The following is a 25,164-nucleotide window of genomic DNA, read 5'->3' as shown; positions in this document are numbered from 1 at the left end:
TGAAAAAAGGCAATTCTATTATTTTTCTAAATCGCTCAGCCCTACTAGGTATGTAAACTGTTTCCATATCTATGACAAGTGGTTGTTGTGGACAACTGAATTCAACGTTGTGAATTCAACATTGTATCAAAGAGATTTTCCTGACGTATAAAACCCGTGACTCTTAATTTAGTCAGTGATACGTACACCGTGTCTAAAACCGTCGTGTCTTTGCTCAACTTTGATGCTTCAAAGGGACGTGACAACACAGGAACCATTCCTGCCGTTGGCTGTCTCGAGTGTCAATCAAGAAGATTACGGCTACATCATGACTCTGCCGTCACCGATTGGTTGGCCACACACCATAATCTCACTGTCCAGTCCCGAGGTTTGGTTCACCATGTTGGATCAAGTGTTCATCATCATTATATCGCTCTGTGTACAAAGGCGTATCATGCCGGTGACAAGTACTCGTCGTGGGCTAAAAGTGTAGTTCTGTCGCGTTGCCTTCCCGTTCCTTTGCTGACAACCGGACTCCGCGACACGTTCTCGAAAGAACGGAGGGATTACTGTTTTGATTTGGATACACTGACACCCAGGAGCTAACACTGAGCTCTTAGGTTCAGTGTCGCGGTCTTTTTCAGTCACAAGAGTCTCCATGCAAGCGTTTTAAAGGATTAAACTTTTTCTTAACATCACCCAGTGACTCTGGGGGAACTTTGTCGAGCCCAAGAGGACAGCGTGTGTGTTAGAAAAGCCAAAGACTGTCGATGGGGGAAGTAAGTTGCCAGTCAGCCCGTCTGCGAGGATATCTCCCCTGCTATTTTGACGTGTGCTCGATGCTTGTTCGCTGTCACAATGTGGAGGATGTCAGCGAAGGCGCCCAGTTCAGTAGTTCTGTGTAATATGTGAGTGAGGTGGGTCACAAGGCCTGGGCCTGCCTACCGTATTGGGGCCTGGGTGAGGATACACCTCTTCTGTACCGGATCAGCGGCGATAATTAGAGCTCGGAGATTACCACTGTTTACTGAGTAGCCATTGGGCCTGCACTGACTTCCGCGAAGAGGGAGGCTTTAGTTTGGAATAATAGATGCAATTTCCAGGCAGCCTGGAGCACGGGTGGCAGGAACGGCAGCAGTGCTGGACCAGAGGGTCCGGCAAACTTGGACACTTCAAAAAGACGAGAGCTCGTTTTCCTATGTGACAAGCATCAGACCACACTGAAAGGAAGCAGAGTTCAATCAGCAGGGAGGGGGTGCCAACATGATCATGTGGGACATTTAGGGCTTCCGTTTTTATTTATTGAGGGGTGGGCGGGTTGTTTTCAGTTATTTATTTTGGTTTTACCTTATTGGTAGTACATCCTGGTGCTTTTAGGTCTTGGTAGAAGTAAGACACTTGTGTAGTCATATTTTCACATGTCCGTTATTCCCTCCGCCAGATCCTTGTTGAACCAGAATGGCAGGAATCCCTGTAGATAAAGAGACAGTCAGAGAATCTAAACCCCCATTCATGTTGTCTTTGTTTACTATAAGTTGCATTGATTGTACTGTCGGAGCCTGGTAGCCATTATCATCACTTCGACTTTGATAAGTGAATGACTCTTTGTGGCACAACAGCTTCAAATGTTACAAAAATGATGGCTGCGTATAATGGTGGCTCCTCGGCCGTGGCTGCACATCACCCTCACCACCACCACCAGCTGCAGCATCTCCCGCCTCCACACATGCATCACCACCACCACGTGGGCCAGCATCACTTGCAGCACCCGGGCTCCGCCGCTGCCGTTCACACCATCCAACAGCACACCTCCACTACAGCTGCTGCTGCTGCCGCTGCTGTGATGCTCAACCCCGATCAGCAGCAACCGTACTTCCCTTCTCCGGCCCCTGGACAGGCCCCAGGGCCCGCAGCGGCTGTGGCTCCAGCCCAAGTTCAAGCCGCAGCTGTCAAAGCTCACCATCATCACCACAACCACCACCACCATCAGCAGCAGCAGCACACACACCACCTGCAGCAGCAGCTTGATATCGAGCCTGACCGGCCTATTGGCTATGGTGCTTTTGGGGTAGTCTGGTAAGTACCGTTTGATGCAATACAAGACAGTACCTCTTTATTTATATTGCGCTTTCATAACAGCTGCAGCTGTAACAAAGCGTTTGACACAGCAGTTAACATAAATTAACAAAATACAGTAATATGAAACAACACAAGACATGGACAGTCATTCAATCATAACCACGATCCCTACATATGCCTTGTTGTTGGAAGTAGTTATAGATGGAAGGAAAGTATCAGTGTCCTCTCACCAGTGGCTTAGAGACGTCATGAGCAAAACGTGCATAACGTCCCATACTACTGCTACTGCTACTGCTACTAGCTAAGGTTGAACGTAAACAAGCTCTAGCGTCCATTGACGAAAAAAAGATTGGTTCACTTCTCCTATCCCATGTAAATCCACTTCAATTCCAAGCCCCGACTCTCCGTTCTAAATAAGCATCCGCGCTCCACACTGACGCTCCTCTATTCTCATCCTCAACTCCAGCAGCCATCCATTCAGCTGCATGAACACAGACTGACACACATCTCGCAGGATAAAACGGGGCTGTGAAAAATGCTGCCCATTACAGGCAACCCCCCCCCCCCCAAAAAAAAATACACTAGCGCACCGCGGCTGTCAAGCGGCAACAGTCAGATCGCACTGATATTCACCCCATCAAAATTTGTGCTGGTGCATGCGTGCTGTCGAGAAGGTGCAACCTTAAATCACAGATTCTTCTCCAATGTTGTGGCCAAAATGCTGAAAGCAGTCCACAGTGGGTCCACACGAAGGACAACAAACACCATATAACAAAACTAAAGACAAAACAAAAAAGCAGAGTTCTTGCAGACAGGCTGTCAACTGCGGCACCATCTTGAAAAGAACTGCTTTGATGTAGAAGTCACTTTATTAAGCAGGCCTTTCCAGAGAGCTTCATCAAGTACACATCACACACTGGTATTAAGTTCCACTATCAGAAATTACCCCTATTGAGCCCCTCTCATCCATAACTAAAATGATAGAAATGTTTCTAGGAGTTTACAACCACTGCTTGCTTCCACTTACATAGGTTCAATACCCGTGGATTCATCTGTCTGTGTTTGTTTTAATCCCAGTATTTAAGAAAAAAATCTATGCAATTTTCTTTTTTCCGTTAATGGGTGCCAAAACTTGTTTTTTAAGAAAGCGCTTATTGGTCGTTTCACTGCATTTTTTCAAGGATTTTCTTACGCCAACTTACAGTGCATTTATAACAGGCCTCAATTATATGTGTGGGGCTTTTTTTCTTGCGACAAGCAGGGGTCGACTGTATTGTCAAATTAATACTCACTTTTCAGTCAATGGCAATCAAATTACCATGTCCTCCTAGAAAAAAAGGTGTACTGAAAAAGCAAAAGTATGTGCTTTCAATATATACCAGGGATGGGCAAATAGCAGCCCATGGAACACACTCTGACCGGGCCCTTGAATAATTCCCCAACCTTTCCAAAATGAATAATAAAATAATAAAACATTCGGGGCGCAAGCATGTGTCCTCGACAGCAGTTGACCCCTGCATAGTCACAGCTCAGTGTTTTCACTTATGTATTTGCGGCACTCAGATTTTCTAAATGTTTTGTTTTGTGTGTGTGTGTGGGGGTGGGGTGGCAACACCCTGTTTTTTTAGGTTTATCTGCATTTTTGGGGAGAGGGGAATTTGTGGGATTTACCAAAAAAAAAAAAAAAGAATGCGTCGGTCATACGCAGTTTTGCACTATTTGTCGGCTGTGTAGTTTTAAGTTGTAATATCAGCATTCCCTCCTAAATGGTGTGGTGTGGTGGCACTTGCACCAAGTCTTATACTGTCACTGTGAGTAGGCCTCATAATTTTGACTTTACAGTGTGGGACTTTATTCGTCCCACAATGGGGAAATTTACAGCCTCCAGCAGCAAGAATGTATGTAGAAAGAAGAAAGAGAAAAAAACAAATATCTTTCAATTAAATGCAATATGAACACAAAATGGATAAATCGCAGTACTATTTACAATTTTCCTTCACATCATTTAATTATTATTGTTATTATGATTGTTATTTTTTATTCATCAGCCTGACAGCAGTCGGTAGGAACGAGCGTCGGTATCTCTCCTTCTTGCAGCGCGGGTGTAACAGTCTCTGGCTGAAGGAGCTACCAAGTGCTGTCAGAGCGGGCTGGAGGGGGTGGGAGGGACTGTCCATCATAGCTTTTAGCTTAGTTAGCATCCTTCTGTTGCCCACCTCCTCCAGAGTGTCAAGGGAGCAACCCAGGACAGAACTGGCCTTCCTGACCAGTCGCTCCAGTCTCTTTCTGTCCCGGGCTGAGATGCTGCCTGACCAGCAGACAATGCCATAATGGATGGCCGAGGCCACCACCGAGTTATAGAACGTCTTAAGGAGTGACCCCTGAACCCCAAAAGACCTCAGTTTCCTGAGTAGGAAGAGTCACCCTCTCTATGTCCATACCCTGGATGTTCATCGGTGCTGGTGAGGACTTTTTCCTGCAGAAAGGTTGATCTGGAGGAGATTCTGCTGGCACCAGTCCACAAAGTCCTTTGTCAGTCCCCTGTACTCCCGATCGTCCCCTTCTGTAATGAGGACAACAATCGCAGAGTCATCGGAGAACTTCTGAAGGTGGCAGTTTGGAGTGACGTGTCTGAAGTCCGAGGTGTAGAGGATGAACAGGAATGGAGCCAGAACAGTCCCCTGCGGCGCTCCGGTGCTGCAGAGAAGCCGGTCCGACTCACAGCTCTGCAATCTCACGTACTGCGGCAGATTTGTGAGGTAGTCTATGATCCATGCTGTGAGATGGTGGTCCACTCCGACGTTCTGCAGTTTGCCTCCCAGCAAATATGTTGTGTAAAGCGCTTTGTTTCATCTGCAGCTGTTGTTGAAGCGCTCCAATAAATAACTGTTTTTTTATGCTTTTTTTGTTGGTTATGTTTGTGAACATGTAGGCTACATACTCACCGAACAGTTATTGCCAATGGGAAAAGTAAAGTAAAATTCCCAAAATTGCTACAGTTGACCAATTTATCCATTCTGTATTTTATGGGCCATTAGGCGCACAGTATTGTTCGGCACAATATCAATGACTGGGTCAATTTTAAAATATTTTCATCCATAAGGCGCTCTGGGTTATGATACACCTTTATTTATTCAGCACTTTGAGCTGCAACTATAACACATCCCTTTCCAGAACATTTAATAATGATGCAACGAAACACATTGTATCACATAAAATGACGACAATCGTAACTATTCCATTTATTCCATGCACTTTGTTGATGAAAGGAGAGAATCAAAGTATCCTTTCATAAGTGGTTCAGAGGTCATGATCACAGCATGCATGACGTCACATGTCTGTTACAAGGTAAATTTGAAAGTAAACAAGGAGCTGTAGCGTCCATTGACAAATACTGATATTTGTTCAGAAAGGGCATTTTTTGTCAAGCATTGTATGTTAAATTATTTCTAATTGTACCGTTTGTTAGTACATAAAATCTCGGCAAACGCCTCGTGTCTTTTGCTCGCCATGCAACTATACATGGGCAAGGCTTCAAAGAAGCTGTTTCGTATTTAAAATGTTTATTTCAAACTTCAAACTGACCCACTGAAAAGCAAAATTGTGAAAGGGCAGGTCTACCAAATATTAAGAAATTACGGTCTGAAAGCTAATTTATAACACCCGTCACACATTGAGGTACAGTATTTACGAATTCTACAAAGGAAAAGTAAAAGAAAAAGATCGTCAGAATGTCCATCGCTAGCGAATGCTTGTTTTCTCCTCTCTGTGCATGCACTGTCTGGAAGTTAATGCGTAGTGACGTCATCATTTATGTGCCTGAAAATGGCGGTGTCCTACCAGATCTTGTTTCTGATGGGAGAGCTTGTTTCAATCTATTTGTTTGTTTGTTTGTTTGTTTTTTTTTAATCAAGTCGTTGCTTTAATAAAAGTGTTAAAAAAAACTACAGCGGTAAAATAGTAATCGTGATGCTTACGTCAATTTGCGCGTCACACCGCTCTAAAGCGGCTCTTTTAACGAAAGCAATGGACCATGGAAACGGGTGACCGCAAATCAAATTTTCAGACAGTTTAAGTTAGGTGGCTAATATAATATTTTCCACAAATACTTTTTAATATTGTTTCTCACCAATTCTCGAAAATGGAGCTACATAAAGTAATTAAGTGCCTTCTTGAAGATTTCTTCTAAGGGTAACAAAATTATTGTGAAATCTCAATGTCATTTATTACACATGACAATTTAATATTTCGGTACATTTTTTTTTAGCTAGGATCACGCAAGTTGACGCACATGATTTTCTTTCGGGGTGGAGGAGGCACATAAAATTATGTGGCGGGCCAGATCTGGCCCCTGGGGCTTGAGTTTGACACCCATGTCTTTAAAGTGTCTTCATTTTAGATCTTTTGACACTTCCAAAACCTGTCCTACTGACTAGTTGTCGTATTCCTACTCAGCTGGCTCTGAGAAACTGGGATGTCATTTTTCAGTAAACAGCAAGTGGCAAAATGGCCGCTCCCTGAGCTGGACAAAAATGGGTGGCTTTTCCTGCTAAACGCATATTCCATTCTTATTTTAATCGGAATATCATATTTGGACTATTGGGGCAGCACATAACATATTATGGTAATTCCCTTTTAAATTTTGCTTAAAAAATAAAATGCAACAAAACTTGCAGGCAATTTCTCTGTGTACCAAGGGAGCCATACCGTAACAGGGTCATTTGATTGTTTACATCATATCGTGCTACAGGGTATTGACTTGTATATGCGCCTACTCCATGGTATTATGGGGAAAAATGCTGAAAGGAACTAATTCACTGCAAACATAAAACAAACAAACAAAAAAAAAAAACCCCAAACACAATCAAAATCTAAAAATTACTTATAAACAATGTTTACTTTCTTAATTTTGAAATGTATAGGTATAATTTCGGCCAAATGATAAAAACATTACATTTTTTGACTTGTGCATTCGTTCGAGTCTTGGAATTAATTTTTTTTAAAAGACTTGAATTTATATTTGCCTTAATATTTTGAAACCGTGACTGAGGGACGAAGCAAGAGTCTTCATCACTTCAGGTGATGCACATGTTCCAAATACACCTTTGATGATGAAGTCAATCGATGTTGTAGCAACAAGAATCCAGGAAGGTATTGTGCTCAATCTTTGAGGTTCTACTTTATATTAGGCAACCTTGAAATTGGGCGTAAAGGCCATGGTTATAGTACAAGTATTATGCTGCTGGTGATAACTATTTCAAGTTGCCCACAACTGACCGGTGCTCTCAGAAAGCACATAAGTGGTTGGCCTCAAATATTTGTCTGTGCCCCTTTTATTGTTGGTCAATAGGTTTTGTTTTAGCCACATTTTATTTATTTATCCATGATAGGATTGGAAGATATATTGCGCAATCACAACAGGTGTAGCTCTAACATTGACGTCGATGAAACAGTTTTCTTTGACAATTGTAGTCACAATTGAAAATGGCATAAATAGTTTTGAGTTTTATACTCATCTAAATTCAATGAGCCGATTGCAGTGAAAACCAGTTCAATGACCCCCCCCCCCCCCCCCCCCCCCCCCCCAAAAGGAACCTAACGTGCTAGTATGACTGCACGATAAGTTTGCATGCTTCCTTCGACTGGTCTTGGCACTTCTTAGAGATGTTTGAGTGGCAGTCTTGGTACAGGCAGGGATTTTCATTCCTGTGCCATCTGTTTTCCTTGACTGATCCTATTTGAGAAGGTTTACTGAAGGATGCTTTGAGAGGAGCTCAGTGTAAATGCTCTTACTTAGACCTACTGTGCTCCTCACAAAGCTTCAGTCTCGATATCCCTGGATTTAAATCTTGTTTGACTCATCAGTGGAAAGATGTTCAAACCTGACCATTTTTTAAACCAAGGCTGCATGACTCCTCTTCCACCCACAGGAAGTTAAAAAAAAAGCCTCAACCCATTCCTTCATGAAATGGCTAGAGTGGAACACAGTACATTATTGACCCCATAGAACCATGATGCTTAACTTCAGATGTGAGGATGCTTGTTGTTTTTTGATCATGCAGCATTGCTCTCTATCATCAGTCCCGATGGTTGATTATAAATACGGTCATTGAAATGAAATGTATATCGATGATTGCTGTTCACAAAAATGATTCTTACTCAATAACTTTTGTACTCTTCCCTCAGGTCAGTCACAGATCCCAGAGATGGAAAGCGAGTCGCCCTGAAAAAGATGCCCAATGTCTTCCAAAACCTCGTTTCCTGCAAGAGGGTGTTTCGAGAACTGAAGATGCTATGTTTCTTTAAACATGAAAATGTGAGTACTTGCATATTTAATTCAAACATTACATCAAACAGAACAGGGAAAAATTAAGATTAAGATATTCTTTATTTGTCCCGCAATGGGGAAATTTACAGTCAGTTCAGAAAGGAAACCACTAGGTAGGGAGAGGGAAAAAAACATGCTCGAACTCCTCTTCTGAGGATAATTTAATTCCAGGAAAAAAAAGACCCTAGCACATAAATAAGCAGACGACAGTTACAACAAGTCACAAGACATACATGTAACATGTAATGAGCGGGCGGATGAATGGGAAGGGTGAGGGGCAGGGGGGGGGGGGGGGCGACCGCGACGCGGCCCGTCCGGCCAGCTGCACGGTCCACCGAGCGCTCTGCAGATCATTCCACGTCGTGTGGGGAAAAGAATGGAGCGATGAAGACGGTGATGATAAGGATGTGTATGCGCGTGTGATTGTCTGGTTGTGTATGCGTGAATAGGCCGCAGCTGCTTCGTCAAGGTCTGCTCATGAAGACAGTCCTGGCTTATCAGTCCATGGCCGAGAAGGAGGGGGTGATGGTAGGGGCACTAGCTTCCGTGCATACCTTCCATCCAGGGGAAAGGGTCCAAATAGCATTGTTTATTTTGGAGGGACGGCCGCCAACAATTTCAGGTGGCCTTGAGTCCGTGGCTGTATCCCTTCACTGGCGCCGATCAGCCAAATCCTCAATTCTTTTTCAAAGCGAGAATTCCAACTTCTCCATGTTGTTGTCGATCGTATGGAGACACTCCAAAACCGCAAATGCGGTTGAGCTCAATCACCGCTTGAGTCTGAGTTTTGGACATTCGCGCTAGACCATCGTGAATGTCCGGCAGCTTCTTCATTTCCAATAAAGCTGCTCCCGTCGGTTGGATTTTGCGATAGAACAGGAAACTGCTAACACCAAAACTGCAGCATACCTGCTATCAGAAGGCCGATAATGTAGATGTCTAATAACAAATTATAAATGATCAACACAAGTTATTGATGACACTTATGTACAGGTGTGCTCCCCTTTTGTATTTGTGGATGTACAGTAGCTGCTTCAGAATGAACCAATTACCACACAGTTATACTGTATAGAATTATAAACTTTACCTGAGCTAGCACAGTTCCTTTTCATCTCAAGCCCGGTCAACCTATGAATCTATTTTTAAATGTAAGAGAACCCACAGACTATTACACAAACAAGAAAATCTGCATATGTCTTCTTACTGCTGCTGTCGTGTGTGTGTGTGTGTGTGTGTGTGTGTGTGTGTGTGTGTGTGTGTGTGTGTGAAATGATCAAATCAGTGGGGGGAATCTACTTGATGATGAATGTTTTAGCAAGAATTACCGGTATGTCAGTGTGAATGCAAAAAATGTTGAACATTCTTAACTTTTACATTATAGTTATTGCTGACGATAAAATATCAGAATCAGAGTACCGGTTTTAATAGGAGGTTTGGATCCAATCACTGCACGTTCAGTGAAGCAGTGATGCAGATGTGGTCTCAATTATGTTAATGCTCTCTCCTCAGGTTCTCTCTGCTCTTGACATTCTGCAACCTCCACACATTGACTACTTTGAAGAAATGTATCCTACACATTTAAAATTGCCGTAGTCTTGTCTGTTGCTCAAACTGAAAATTTAAGGAGGATATCGAACAGAGCTAATCACAACGGGTTTGTGTTTTGTCTCTTCCTTGAACGTCTTCTAATATTGACTTATGGAAGAGTGTAAAGTCCAACTTAACTGATGCGATCCTCCTTAGGTTTAAGCTTTTGCATTAGTTCCAGCATCTGTCACACGTGACTGACTGCTGACACTTTGCTTTTCAGTAATTTCATGTAAATAAATATCTTAAAATCTAAAATGTAATATTCAGAAAGTAATCCAATTGAGTGCTGCGGTGTGTGCATTAATATGACCTCCTAATCATCAATCAATGCCACCTTGATATTATCACGATGCAGAGGTACCGTTGAAGTGATGCGAAAAGACTACAAACGGCAAAAAACAATTGGGGATTTAAGAAAATCCTCTGCACTGCAGCGGCTCTAGCAAGGGGGATGTTGTATTTGATGAAAAGCTCTACCCATGCATGCCTCTCTGTGCTCCTTGGGGAAGAGGGAGGACACACTACCAATAGGCAAAATCATTTTCACACACAGGCTTGTCTAACGGTTGCGCTTTTGATTTGCTCCGAAGTGCTCAACGTAATCACGTCCTCTACTGGCAATACTCCGGGTAACTATGTTAGTGTCATTTTGACCTGATTGAAGAAATTGGTGTCTGGCAAGAGACAAGAGTCTGACTGACTCAGAGGGTGACAGCACTTGCTCCAGTCTACCGCAAGCTTGGGAAGAGTGAGTTCCCACATCACAGTTGGACTTGAATTGATTGTATTTGTCACTGGCCGAATTCTAAACAGTAACTCAAATCTATAGTGGCTCTTTCCATTTTTGCACACCACTGTGGAACAGTACGACCGCACTGATCATTGTAGCTCCAGCTCTCTACAGACTTGAACAATTGTCATTAATTAATATTCCACAGCACCAGACACTTTAAAGCGCTCAAGGACTTTCTGTATAGTTGCACATCTAAAGTTGTACAACAATTACCGCTACTGGTCACTTAAAAAATGGTGCATTGATTGTCCGCACCAACTGCCCAACTGTCATTGTATATTGCACCAGTATTCACTTTATCTCTACTCCATGACTCTGCACATTGTCACGCAGCTGTCATTGAGTGGTACTACGGCACAATGGTACCCGGACATGAAGAAAAGTCTATCGAGACTTACATCACGTCTTTGTTTATTGTAGTTATTTGTTATTGCAATACTAGTGCAGCCTATACTACAGGAGGCAAATTCCTTGTGTTTATCCTCAAATACTTGGCCAAGAAAGATGATCCTGATTCTGATAACAAAGGCGTGGCTGTCTTCATCTTTTATGCTATTGGGTTTCGTTTTCTATTTTGACTTAACTTCCCATTGGCCAGATACGTAGTGACTGAACTGATGCAAAGTGACCTCCATAAGATCATTGTGTCACCACAGCCCTTGAGCTCAGACCACGCCAAGGTTTTTCTCTATCAGATTCTACGAGGTAAGATTTTCCAGTCATGTTTTTTGTTGTTTGTTATGGTCGGTGCTATTGAGGTTATTGATTAACATTTGGGGGGAAAGTCTTCTAGACATAGCATGTTTTGTGGGTGCTTTTAAAAACTGTACTTTGAATCTTTTTAACTTGCCATTTTTGTTTAATTATCACCAGGATTGAAGTACCTTCATTCGGCTGGCATTCTTCACCGAGACATTAAACCTGGCAATCTCTTGGTCAACAGCAACTGTGTGCTAAAGGTGTGTGGCAGTGCGACACAATCATTATAAAAGACAAGGAGCAGTAAGGCCAGTTCTGTTGTTTTTGCTGTACACTGAGCTCATTTGAGTTTGACGGTGAAGATGAAAGTGGGAGATCAATAGCTCAGGTTTTATTTCCAGGTACTTGTACTGCTGTCTCCCAGATCAGATAAATAACTTAAGGATGTGGCCCATTGACATAACCACATTTTTGGCTTGTTGTTGTTTATTTTGGGGACACACCAGATGATGCAAACCACTTACTGCCAAGAAGAATAGGTAGGCCAGGCTCTAATTTGCCCAAAAGTAGATATGAGCCAGTTGTCTTTGGGCAGTAGGCGGGGTACACCCTCATCTGGTTGCCAGCCAATTGCAGGGCACACATAGACGAATAACCATTTGCCCTTAAAAATAACACCATGGGACAATTTTGAGTGTTCCACTAACCTGTCATGCATATTTTTGGAATGAGGGAGTAAACCGGGGCACTCTGAGAAACCGTACGCAGGCGCTGGGAGAACATGCAAAGTCGACACAGGAAGGCCGGAGCCGGAATCGAAACTTCCACCTCTGCACTGTGAGGCCGACATGCTAACCAGTCACCCACCATGCCGCCCCTTGTAATTAAATGTCTTCTCTCTTTCATTTATGTTGTATCACTTTTGACCCTAGTGAGGATAAAGCGGTTCGGAAAATGAATGAATGAATGAATGAATGAAGTACTTTTGCTGTTTACAAACAATTACCTTAGCCTGAGAATCAGAATCAGATGTCAAAACCTGAAATCTCTTTGATTGTTTGAAATCCAAATGTTTTCAGTAAACAGCAAAAATAATACAATTCATGCTGATTTATATAGCGCTGGAATAGAAACTTTGAATTATTCTGTTTCAGATCTGTGATTTTGGCCTGGCACGAGTGGAAGAGACTGATGAGTCGCGGCACATGACTCAGGAAGTGGTGACACAATACTACCGAGCACCAGAAATCCTGATGGGGAGCCGCCACTACTCCAACTCCATCGATATCTGGTCTGTTGGGTGTATCTTTGCTGAGCTGCTGGGGCGAAGAATTCTCTTTCAAGCCCAGAGTCCCATCCAGCAGGTAAACAATAAAACTGAATATACACACTGTGTTCAACTAATTATTATCCATACAACATTTTACTTAAATAAACAATTGCATAGGCTTCTCCCATTTGATTTGATTGCTTCCCTGGTGAGCATTACCAATTCATTACTGATGGGCTCGTTCCTACAAATCGACACTTGAAGAAAACCGATGTCCTTGGACAGTTAAAAATGTTGCGTGTGACTCAGTGGAGACAAGTGGTTCTTTCTGATCAAAGCTTCTGAAGGAACCTTTCTGTCAGTATTGAAAGAGCAATTGATAAAGGGCCACAGTAACACTGAAGCTGCTGATGTCTTGGTGTCAGGCATGAAGCTGTATTTTGGCCACCTGTAACCAAGTCTCACAAGGAGAAATGTTTTCAATGGGCCCAGAAATGCATGAAGACTATTTTTCAACAGTGGATGCAAAGATCTCAAAAGGACGATTGAAGCTTTATCCACTCTGGGTAAAAAGTGGAAAAAAATCTCAGGGTGTGGGCCCCATCACCCCCCCCCCTCCCCCCACAAGACCTTAACCTTATTGAAATCACTTCTCAAAAGGAAGATCAGTCAGGGCGCAGAGCAATATATTGGACCTTCAAACGGCATTCTCCAATGAGGTACAGGAAGTAACTCTGCCTGGACTCCAAATTTCAAAGACAAGAGCGATCAAGAATTGGACACACTTCTTTTATATGGCTAAACCCTTTCAGGGACAGAGGTTACTACAGTGGACATCTGATCATGTTATCAGGTTACAGGGTACATGCAAAGGTTAAATAAAGAATTAACTTTTCTAGATTCTGTGTAAAACCATTTGAGGAAATTCATCATCTCACTTGTGGTTTGAGCCAGGCACAGCTATCTAATATTTAGATGCCCTTGTTTTAACACATTGCTTGGTCGCTCAATAGCTGGACTTGATCACTGACTTGTTGGGGACTCCTTCGATGGAGGCGATGAGGACAGCGTGTGAAGGAGCTCGTGCACACATTCTCAGAGGACCGAACAAACAGGTAATCAATTTGCTCCGAAAAATGTGTTTTTCTGTCCGTCATGCTGAGTTGTCACGACACCTTTGTTTTGCTGATGACCTTTGCACACTTGAACAATGAATGACATTACATCTCAAGCTGTACCACAAGACCAATGCACAATAGTTAGGGAGGGCGCTGCTCTACGATTTTCAGTTATTTGAATATTATTTCGATTTCTTAAATTACTCATCATAATTTAAATCTGTCTCACAGTGTCCTATGGCCAGCGATACAGATGTCCAAATTTTAACTTTGAACTTAACCAATTCTTTAACCATGAGATACCCACCCATGACTGATTGTGTGTGGTTTACTCCAGACCAACAAAGAGCGCGCGCGCGCACACACACACACACACACACACACACACACACACACACACACACATACCGATCTCTACCACTGATCGAAAGTCTCGTCTCCCAACTAGAAGTCTAGCAGACATCAAATGATGAGATAATAAGACCTTTTGTGACTTTGGTGGGAAGAGGGAAATCGAGCTCAAAATTAACCCGATTTTCTTTGTGTATTGGGTTCAAGAATCTATTCTTTCTTCCACCCATAATCAAAATTCAACAAAAGGCTGGCTTTGCCAGAAGAGAAATTGATTTTGCAATTGCTGCAATATCCTGGCAGTCTTCACAGATTTGGAGTGGTCAAATATTTCCCGTTCAAGAAGTTACATGCCAAATAAATGTCTAAGTGCTGTAATTAAATGAAAGTAAATATTAGTTGTCTTGTTAAGTATCTATGAGAAGCTTGGGCATTACAATACATTGAAGCACGTGACCGAAAAAACATTTTCGTTATTGGGCATTTAAAACACCGTGGTGCCATACCCACATTCTAACTTGTGGCAACAGTGAAGCTGAAGTTGTCAATTTATTCTATTGAAATGAGGATTATTTTGTGTTCTAGTGGGTGTTGTAATAGACTTCCACTTCCCCATTTCTTCATCCCCTTTGGAAGCAAAACATGTGCAGCTTCTCTTACCGGCCTGGAATCTTGCAAGCAATGACTGCACTATGCAGAGGAGGATTTAGGAGCGTCTGCTGCGTCGAGCCAAGGCCTCAAAAGTGAACTGTCTCTGTGACGCTGCAGTGAACAGACCGGCTGCGACCAGTGTCTCTTGGGGCAACTTGGTGGAAGATGCGGAAATGGATTTCCGGCAGCTGTTCAATTAGCTCTTTGAGGCGTATGGCAAGCCTTCCAACGTGGAGGACAATGCGGAGGATGCAGAGACCTTCCCAAAGATAGTTGGAGGAGAATCACCAGGATACCTTCCCGCTGCTCTGGTTTTGCGACTTGTCCCTTGGAACAGTGGAGGCCAAGGTGACTTAGGAGAATTGTGGGCTGTTGCACCCCATATGGTTTGCGAGGCTCTTTCCACTCATTACAGATATGGCCGCCTCATGAGCATGGTCCCCATTGTCGATCGGCCTCCCCTCACTCATGAGCAAGACCCCCAAGATACTAAGGGTGTGGAAAATAATCGATATTAATCGATACATCGATGCGCACGTCCGCGATCCGAGTGCATCGGCTCATTTACTGGGTACGACGCGATTGACGGGTGAAATCGCGATTCATCACGATGCATTGATGGGTATCGGTGAAATCGCGATTCATCACGATGCATTGATGGGTATCGGTAAAATCCGATTCAAGCGCCGTTTTATTCATGTTAAACGTCACATATCTGCCCTTTCCTAGGCGCAATGAATGCACCATCATTGCTTTGCGTTTTGTGTTGAATACGGACGGTAGCCGTGCGTCACATACAGTCCAGTACACAACGAGCGAAACATTATGGAAGTTAGCGCACGCAGCAGCAAGGAAACTACTATATTTAATGCAGCCGCAACATTCAAATCTTATGTTTGGAAATACTACGGCTTCGAAAAGAAAGACGGAAAGCTTGATAAAACCTCCGTAATTTGCAAGGAATGTCGCACTAAGAAGCCATACAACGGCAGCACCACAAATATGCAGACCCACTTAAACCGATGGCACCAGATCACCGACAAGTTTCCCTCCCGCTTCCCCGCCCAGTTCCTCGTCGGACACCGGAGAAACTCTTGGTAAACCAGGTCAGGATCAGAAAAAAATCGCATCTTATTTTGGGAGTCCCCTTGCAACTCACTGTGACCGCGCAATGGCTATAACTAAGGCCACTGCTTATTTCATATGCAAAGACCTCCAGCCTTAGCGTGGTGGACAACGAGGGTTTCACACAACTCGTGCACGTTTTGGAACCCAGGTATAAAATACCAGACAGGTCTGTGTTCACTTACAAACATATTCCCGATGTGTACAACAAAGTGAGAAGTGAGATTACTGTGTCGCTGAACAGTGCGCAAAGAGTTGCACTTACAGTGGATGGGTGGACATCTTGCGCTAGAGATTCATATACATATATATATTATTATTATATTTCATATAAGACACTCAGTGAGAATAGTCTGTTTGTGTTTACACTATAGCAACAGCTGTGAGTCTCAGGTGCCAAATTGTTTACATTTTCTTTGCACAAAACCCAATTGTGAAAGGGCTTAAATAAGTTGTTTTACAAGTTCTACTCTTTATAAGGAATAAAGTGGTATCCTTTTTGTAATACCATACTGAATTCCATCTTTTTAAAAGCTTTTTTTCTTTGCTTATTTGCATCATGTTTAATTGCACAATATCGCAACAAATTGCATTGTATCGTATCGGATCGCATTGATTTGAACTTAATGTGTATCGAATTGTATCGCATTGTGACGACGGTGAAACGTATCGCATCGTATCGCCAGAAAATTCCATGTATCGTTTAAGTATCGCATCGCTGGCAGTGGATCGTGATGTGTATCGAATCGTCCTCAGTGCTGAGATTCACATCCCTACAAGATACTGAAACTCATCCTCAAGCCGGAGAGGGCACTCCACCCTTTTCTGACTGATCATTGCCTCAGGTTCGGAGGTGCAGATTTTCATCCCAACTGCTTTCCACATGGCTGCGAACCTTTCCAGTGAGAGTAGATGATACCTTGATGAAGCCAACAGAAGCACAGCATCTGCAAAAAGCTGAAATGCAATACTGAGGCCACCAAAGCGGACACTCACAATGCTTTGGCTGTGCCTAAAAATTCTGTCCATTAAGCTTATGAATTTTGTGAACCAGACAATTTAGCTTCTCGGATTATTAGGACACACCCCACCATGACAAAGTGACAGCTGATGGAGGGGATTATCATTTTACTTGTTACTCATTTAAAGTCTATGACATTGTAACAGTAACCTTTCTGTCAGCTTGAAATATGCTATGCGATATATTATCTTGCAACAATCGAAAAGAGATTAAGCAGATGGTTAATGTCATGATTTTTACTTGGTTCCCAGCCATCCCTTCCTGTTCTTTACACACTGTCCAGTCAAGCGACTCATGAAGCTGTCCACCTCCTCTGCAGGATGCTGGTGTTTGATCCGGTGAGTTATTATACCCGACTAGATTGTATTTCATTATTCCTATAGTTTGTCAAAGGTCAGTGTTTTATGTTAAAGATTCATTACCAACTGGTTTAGCGCTCGAACTACACTACAGTGCGTTCAGCATCCAGTTGTTGTTGTTGTTTTTTTTTTAAGTTTAGTTTTTTCCTTGGTCTACTGGTTGCATGTTCCAATTGCTTGGAAAATATTGGCGCATAACCATTTTTTTTCTGTCCAGAATCAAACTTGCGTTCGATGAAAGTATGATGTGCATTCATAAAATTTTCAGATGACTAAGGACATCTTGTAGCCATAGCCTGTGTTTCCATCAATAACAATACAGCACAGCAAAAGATGTGTGGGAACGCTCAGTGACTTTAATACAATTAGCATTTCTTTATATGTTTGAAAAATGTGTGTGTACTTAATACGGAAGTGCACATTATGGTAATATTGACTCCTTCCTCAGGGGCTGAATATTTGATCAAAGGTGTAACCAAATGTTTCAGGAGCTACACGTTTACACAACCGCTGATTAAATTGTTATTCATTTAATGAATTCATTGTTGCTTATTATATTCTCCCATCTTGAATTGGTATTAATATTTTTGCCATGTAAATTGTCATGTCGGCATGTTATTTTTCGGGCTAGTGGTATTGGTGCTGCTGCAATATGTCTGCACTTGTAAAAAAAATACTGCAATACTGTCAACACATATTCCACTTTACCAGTTTGTTATATTATACCTTTTAGGCGTGTGGAGTATGAGCCATGTCTGCCGTGCTGAGAGACTTGTTTTTTTTCTCCAACTTTTTATTTCTATTTATTTTTGAGGGGGGCGGCGACAGAGGCTACCGTCCTTTGAGGGGTTGTGCCGGTGAGCCATTTGGCAGTCACCGAATTTCTCAGCTTCCTTCCCTCATGCTGCTCAGCTTCGGCCTTGCCTCAGCAAAGGAAGTACGGCAAGCGGGTCGTCGCGCTTGCTTTTTCGCATGGCATGGCAGGCTGCCTAACTGATCCTGCCAGTAATATCTGCTTGTCTCAAAGTTTCGGCTTTGCAAGTCTTAAGTACCCACGCATCTGTACAGTGAGACTATGACTGGCTCATTCAAACCGTTCTAAATCCTTTTATCACTCTGCCATTACTTTGATAACTGGCGATTCTCGAAAGATAATACATGCCAACAAGGATCAAACTCCTGAGAGGCATTCATTTGTCAGACAGAAAACCCATGCAGGGCCTTTCCGCCATCGGGTGACCTAAGGTAACCCCAAATCGATCCCTGGCTGTCCATGGCAAAAACATCTTGCTCAAATATCAGTCTTTCAAATTTCAGTGGTACTTTCAGTCCCTACCCGTGGTGACTAGTGGATGAAAACCGAAACAGGTTTACAGCAGGTATTACAGAGAAACGTCTCTTTAAAAAAAAAAAAAACATGCAAGTTCGAGTGTGAGTTTATTAATGTACGATATACAGTAAACTCACGACTGACTATTTGGTCCACAGTCGAAGCGGATTTCAGCAAAGGATGCCCTGGCGCACCCGTACCTGGATGAGGGTCGACTGCGCTACCACACATGCATGTGCAAATGCTGCTACACTATGTCCTCTGGCCGCGTTTACACAAGTGACTTTGAGCCTGTCACCAACCCAAAGTTTGATGATGGATTTGAAAAGAATCTAAGCTCTGTGAGACAAGTCAAAGGTAAGCACCGTTGCTTTTTCAGCACTGACGAATGACCTTACCGACACACAAATAAGGTAGAGGGCAAGTTTAGTTGAGCTGAGCAAACAACGATGAAAAATATGGTTCTCACAAAAATGATCCAGTACAATCAAGAATGGAACCAGTATTTATTTGAATATAATGTTAAGTATAATGTTAAGACTTATATTGCTGCGTTCCAGTCTGTGAATGGATTAACTGCATTTGGAAAATCATGTTATTCTAAATGTAAGAGAGTTGTCTTGTTTTTAACTGACTTAAATTTCCGTGGAATCGCACTTGAGCCCCATTGTTTCCCAGATATATAAATTTTAAGGTCACATCCTGATGAATGTTTTCTTCCCCTGCTTTTCAAAACGTTTGATTTTAGCCATGCACTGAATTGAAATAGATAAGACTGCTGACAAGAGGGCGCTTTGATGAAAAGTAAATCGTATGCATCAAATGGTAGTCAATTATGCAGTACTGTGTAACGTGCCAAAATCAAATTGCATCTCTCTAAATCGAAAATGTCGATTTGAGTGTTTTTATAAAAATGGTGTGAGTACAAATCAGTCCCTCATAAATTCAGATTTTAAACTTTTTTTTTCGTTATTCTGTGATCATTTTCCTGATCTTTTTTTTATTGTGTGGAATAATGCTCATTATGCCAATCAGACTTGAGTTAAGATTTGCGGCTTCATCATCTTTGACAAAGAATCCCTCAGTTCCATAATCTCCGTTTATCTGTTTCTTCCCCACAGAGATCATCCATCAGTTCATTTTGGAACAGCAAAAAGGGAGTCGAGTACCACTGTGCATCAACCCTCTGTCAGCTGCTTTCAAGAGTTTTATCAGGTGGGCACTACGATGACTGTCTTTCTCGTTCAATAGAGCAATAGAGCGGCTTCAAATGTGAACCTGCTTGTCGCCAAAGAAAGAGTTTCAAATTACCGTATTTCCTGCACTACAAGGCGCTTCGGATTATAAGGCACGCCTTCAATGAATGGCCTATTTCAAAACTGTTTTCATATATGGGGCGTACCGCATCGTAAGGCGCATAGAATAGAAGCTACAATAATGGCTGCGGTTCCGCTATGCATAGATGGAGCTATGCGAAAGCAATACAATACAATACAATACAATTCAGCTTTATTTATATAGAGCAAAGCCATGCAGTACTGGTCACAAACACAGACATGAAACATACATTCAAATGGCATTGCAAGACAGTAAAAGAAAGACAAAAGTTATGAACACAATTGATTCAACAAAAAGGCTCACATCCAGAAGGGGCTAAATATCCTTCGAAGTCTTGCTTGTCTCCTTCTTCCTTTGTTTCGTCAGTAGTTACCTATGTTTTTGGTATTATCTCAGTTTCATTATGACTGTGTAGAACTCGCAAAGTAATGTGTGTTTGAGTGTGTGTTGGCAAATGCACATGCCATTTAGTGTGGGGCAGAACGCTTTCAGGTTACAATTGGTTCCTGCTAATCACCATTAGATGACATAGGAACACTCACACGGAAACAACTCAAAGGGAAATCTAACGAGACTGTGTAACACTGTGCGTAAGGCACATCAGATTGTAGGGCGCACTCTCGACTTTTGAGAAAATGGCATGCTTTTAGGTGTGCTGTTGTAGTGCAGAAAATATGGTAAATGTTTAGGAAAATTGATTTTATTATGCTTCGTAGCGATGTCCCGATCGTGTTTATTTACCAGAGTCTGCGTCACTTTATTCGAGTATCTGCCGATGCCATTTGAGTCATAATCTGAGACCTCTGTACAAAAAGAGCGTGTCCAAATTGTCACACTTGTTTGTCAATTTAAAAGCAGCTCAGCTGTGAAATATGTGCTATTAAGCCTCCCTGGCCCACGGACATAGTTAGGATACAGTATGCTTTGAAGTAATACACTTATGTATTACTAATATTAACTTCACCCACTTCTTGCTTGCCATCTCAGTTCCACAGTGGCTCAGCCCTCCGAAATGCCTCCTTCGCCACTGGTGTGGGAATAGCTGCTGTAGTGAGTGGGGTCATCTTTGCCAACTGTGAAGATGCTAAAACGGAATCACAAAAGCGTCTCAATGTCTTCTGTCACCTGGGTAGCGTTTCACTGGAAAGCAGGGCTCTTCGTTCTGCTGCTCATATGCTAAAATATGAAGGAAAGAAAAAAGAAATCCACTCACTAATGCGGGTGTATTAGAAGGTCGCAAATTTAGGGGGGGGGGGGGGGGAATACTTTGTAGACCAAATCAGAATGTGGTAAATGTCGTGTCATCCACTAAGATTTAACATCACACTGCTCTGTAATGAAGTCCATTTGTTTTTAATGTACATATTTGAACAACGGATTTGTATTTTAAAAAATGTTCTTTTCATAAGATGTGATTGTGACTTTCCCCCTTGTGACAAGGCTTGGACTACTATAGCTGTCTTTTGGTCTCCACTTTCAGTGAACCAAATTGGCATGAAACCCAACCTGATTTTCAGACAATCGACTGTAGCTACATCATCAGATTTCTTGGGGCGAACTTTTCTTAACAACAATGTTCCTGAGTACATTAATGAATTTACTGATACTGTACTGCTCCACACTTTTTTTGTACTTGTAGTAAGTTTAATTACCAAAGATGATGAGACATACACGCAAAATGTCAAAATATTCCGACTGTGCGAAAAATGGGCGTGTTCTTCAATATCAGGCCAATTTTTAAGTCAGCATTATGACAAGAAATATTTTTTTGGGCTACATCCTCAACTTCTGAATCACACTCTGTATCGGTTTCAGAGGTCATTTTGATTAAGGGAATATCAAATTTGCAATTTCCAGAGGCAGGAATGGAATTCATTTGAACATGTATGTGAGGTTTTCCACTCAAAATGAATGCATGTTGTCATGCATGCAATTTGAGAGATGATATATGCAAACCAATTTTCTGGGAGAGGCACTTATAATTTGAATTGCTCAACCGTAGTTACACCAGTACGAGTCGGCTAACACCAAGAAAAAAAACCAGCCGAAGTTTTTCAACAAGTTAAGTCTTTTTAATTGTTTTTTTTTTGGTAGAAAGGAGCTTCACATGCTGCCGTGCGATATAAACACGCTTGCTCAGCTGAGGCCACACATGCCATGTGAAGAGCAAAAGTTAGGCAATGGCTTAACAAATACAAAATGGATGAAATACGCAAATATGTATTTATAGGGGCGGCCCGGTAGTCCAGTGGTTAGCATGTCGGCTTCACAGTGCAGAGGTACCGGGTTCGATTCCAGCTCCGGCCTCCCTGTGTGGAGTTTGCATGTTCTCCCCGGGCCTGCGTGGGTTTTCTCCGGGTGCTCCGGTTTCCTCCCACATTCTAAAAATATGCATGGCAGGCTGATTGAACACTCTAAATTGTCCCTAGGTGTGATGGTTGTTCGTCTCTGTGTGCCCTGCGATTGGCTGGCAACCGATTCAGGGTGTCCCCCGCCTGCTGCCCGGAGACGGCTGGGATGGGCTCCAGCACCCCCCGCGACCCTAGTGAGGATCAAGCGGTACGGAAGATGAATGAATGAATGAATGTATTTATAGTAAAAATTTAAAGTAACATTTTCAATTTTACCGAGTAAAAATAAGTTGGCCGCCATGTAATATTTATCGTATATGCACCTCCTCTAATTTAAACACGCTCATCTTGACCTCACTCATAAACAGCACATTTCTAGTGCAAAAAGAAGTTTAAAAAATGTTGTCTATGAGCTTTTCCTGGACTCACTCTCTGTAATTCTTGATCAAAGATGTCAAAATTAGCCTGATTGTGTCTGTGTGCCGCAACTCGGTGCTTATCGGGCTATTTCGTTGCCCTCCGTGTGTCTTTAAATACGGTAGGATAATGAAAGTTCAAGTTGATGATCAAGTTCAGTTGTATCGAAAGAAGCAACGGCCAGTTAGAAGGGAACTGAAATGTTTATTGACTTTATTCTTCCCTGAAACACAAAGGGGGAAAAAAAGCAATGTAGCGGGTTTTCTATTGATGAAATTAATTGTAGACCCCTTGGGGTAAAAAAAGAAAAAGGACATCCATCTTGCAGAACTACTTGGTGACTTATTTTGTATGCCGCAGACCCTTTCTGTGGACGACCCTATGACACTTTTACAACAGGATGTGAGTCTTTTCTGCAATTCCAATTCAATCGTCGTTTTCCCTCCTCTTTCCTCGACGTCTGCGCCGCACAAGGAAGTGATCTGATCGTTTTTAGCTGAGGTCAAGGTCGTGCGTGTAAAAGGGGAGGACCGACAAAAAGATCTCCGGCAAAGTTTTGCGCTTAGAAATAAAGCAAGCAGGGGAAAAAGTGACGGCTTAGAGCAGGCAAGATCCAGCCCGTCCTTTGGAAACTGCTCTATTTTGAAACATTTCTTCGAATGCTTTGTCGATCTGAGGACTGTAGGGATAAACAGGGGACTCGTCATCCAAAAGAAACCGCGCCAAGCTAGAAAGCAGTAAAACCAGCAATAGCATTCTCTCAAGGTTGGAATTTATATCACAATCTAACTACGGACTTTCAGCTCACCAAGATCGTCAACAGGAAATTAGTAGCATATTTAACTTGTTTGTAAATGGTCACGAATGTCCCAGGTCCCCCCGGTTCCTCTTCATACTTGTACACTGTATCCAGAAGAAATAGCTTTGAAGTAAATTATTTAATATATTTTTAGAAGTTATTTTCTATCCTGTTCCTGTTGGGAAGGCATGTGTTCTCCTCACACCTCAGAAATTATGCTTATGTATATATGTGAAATAGAGAAGCTAATACACACACACACACACACACACACACAATGTACCACTGTATACAAAATTGTGTTAGCCTGCACATTTCTAAGGCTGTGAAGTCGATTTTATTTTTAAACCTTGCATACAACTGTACATACTTTCTTTCTTTTTACCCCGCAACGAGGAAATCTCAAACGGCGCTGTCCAGTGGAATACGCAGTAATATCAACCGTATGTTGTGTGTAGAGCAAATTTGTACATAAATAGAAAGGAGAAGCCTCATTTTGTTAGCGATGTACACTCTGTCACTTGCGGCAACGCCGCGTGAATATGTTGAGGATTCACCGTGTTGCTCTCTACCTCTTGAGCTCTCCGACTTGGTTTTGGTTACCTCCAAATGTTGACGGAGAGGAATTAAAAAAAAAACACTTGAATGTCCATTCAAGCTTTTATACGGAAATGATCAAGTCTCGGGACCCACCCGTCGCGCTCTCCCTTATGTTCAACTAAGCATTCAACTCCAAATTTGAGTCATCCAATGTTTTTTTGTTTGTAGTTTTTTTTTTTGAGGGGGGATTTACCCATCAGTAGCCAAGGGTTACCTGACTGTTAGCTAATTTTAGCTCCATAATAATAATAGGACATTAGCTTTTGGCGAGGAAGAGTTACTTATTTAACCCCAAATGGCTGTGTGTTCAAACCTTCATTCTACGTGTATATGCGCTGAGCAAAGCACAGTCTTTTTTCTTTTAAATGATGCTTACGTTGATGCTGTGAGAGGTTTTGTCACGCTTACCCAAAATGAAAGGGGCCAGGCTCAAGAATGCGATCAACTTTAACTGGGAATTAGCATGTTAGCTCAGTTGAAAACAAACAAAACAACCAAAACAAAAATATGGATTTATTCAGCATTTACGGTGCATTCAGAAATTATTTTTGTTGCTGCCTTGTGCTGGACTGATGACTTAAAACTGCAAAAACTAAGAACATGTAATACACTGATGCATTGGGTTACGAGTGCCCCAACGAGCCGTTTCAGGGCCAATTTTCTTGCCTTGTATTCCTCATGCACTTCAAACATTTGGAAATTTGGGGGAAGGATCAACACCAGGGTAGACACATTTGTGAAGTGGAATGAACAACAGCATCAAATGCTCTTGTCAGACGAGAGCAAAATTGGGCTTTTTGGGCAAAATGCAAAACATTACCATCATTTTGCAAGCCCTACTTTTGGTTTTTCATTTAGAAACAAAAATTTAAACAATGGAATGAATTTGGTTCCACTTCACGATTGTGTCCCACTTGGTGCAAATTCTTCACAAAAAGAACATCAAATTGTATTTTCTGAAGCCTG

The 25,164-nt window shown here is 42.2% G+C and overlaps 1 protein-coding gene across 1 annotated transcript; it reads left to right on the top strand.

Moving 5' to 3' along the window:
- Window positions 1-33: 33 nt before the first annotated feature.
- On the top strand, window positions 34-24,239 carry nlk2 (nemo-like kinase, type 2). Its single transcript, XM_052078946.1, has 11 exons — window positions 34-2,055; window positions 8,245-8,374; window positions 9,896-9,951; window positions 11,368-11,474; window positions 11,643-11,728; window positions 12,623-12,832; window positions 13,752-13,853; window positions 17,256-17,342; window positions 18,852-19,050; window positions 19,815-19,908; window positions 21,019-24,239. The coding sequence occupies exons 1-11, from the start codon at window positions 1,577-1,579 to the stop codon at window positions 21,071-21,073; spliced, it is 1,605 nt and encodes a 534-aa protein (XP_051934906.1). The 5' UTR covers window positions 34-1,576; the 3' UTR covers window positions 21,074-24,239.
- Window positions 24,240-25,164: the final 925 nt, after the last annotated feature.

The sequence above is a fragment of the Hippocampus zosterae genome, chromosome 10 (assembly GCF_025434085.1).
Source record: "Hippocampus zosterae strain Florida chromosome 10, ASM2543408v3, whole genome shotgun sequence".
NCBI lineage: Eukaryota > Metazoa > Chordata > Actinopteri > Syngnathiformes > Syngnathidae > Hippocampus > Hippocampus zosterae.
This window is presented reverse-complemented; position numbering and strand designations above follow the sequence as displayed.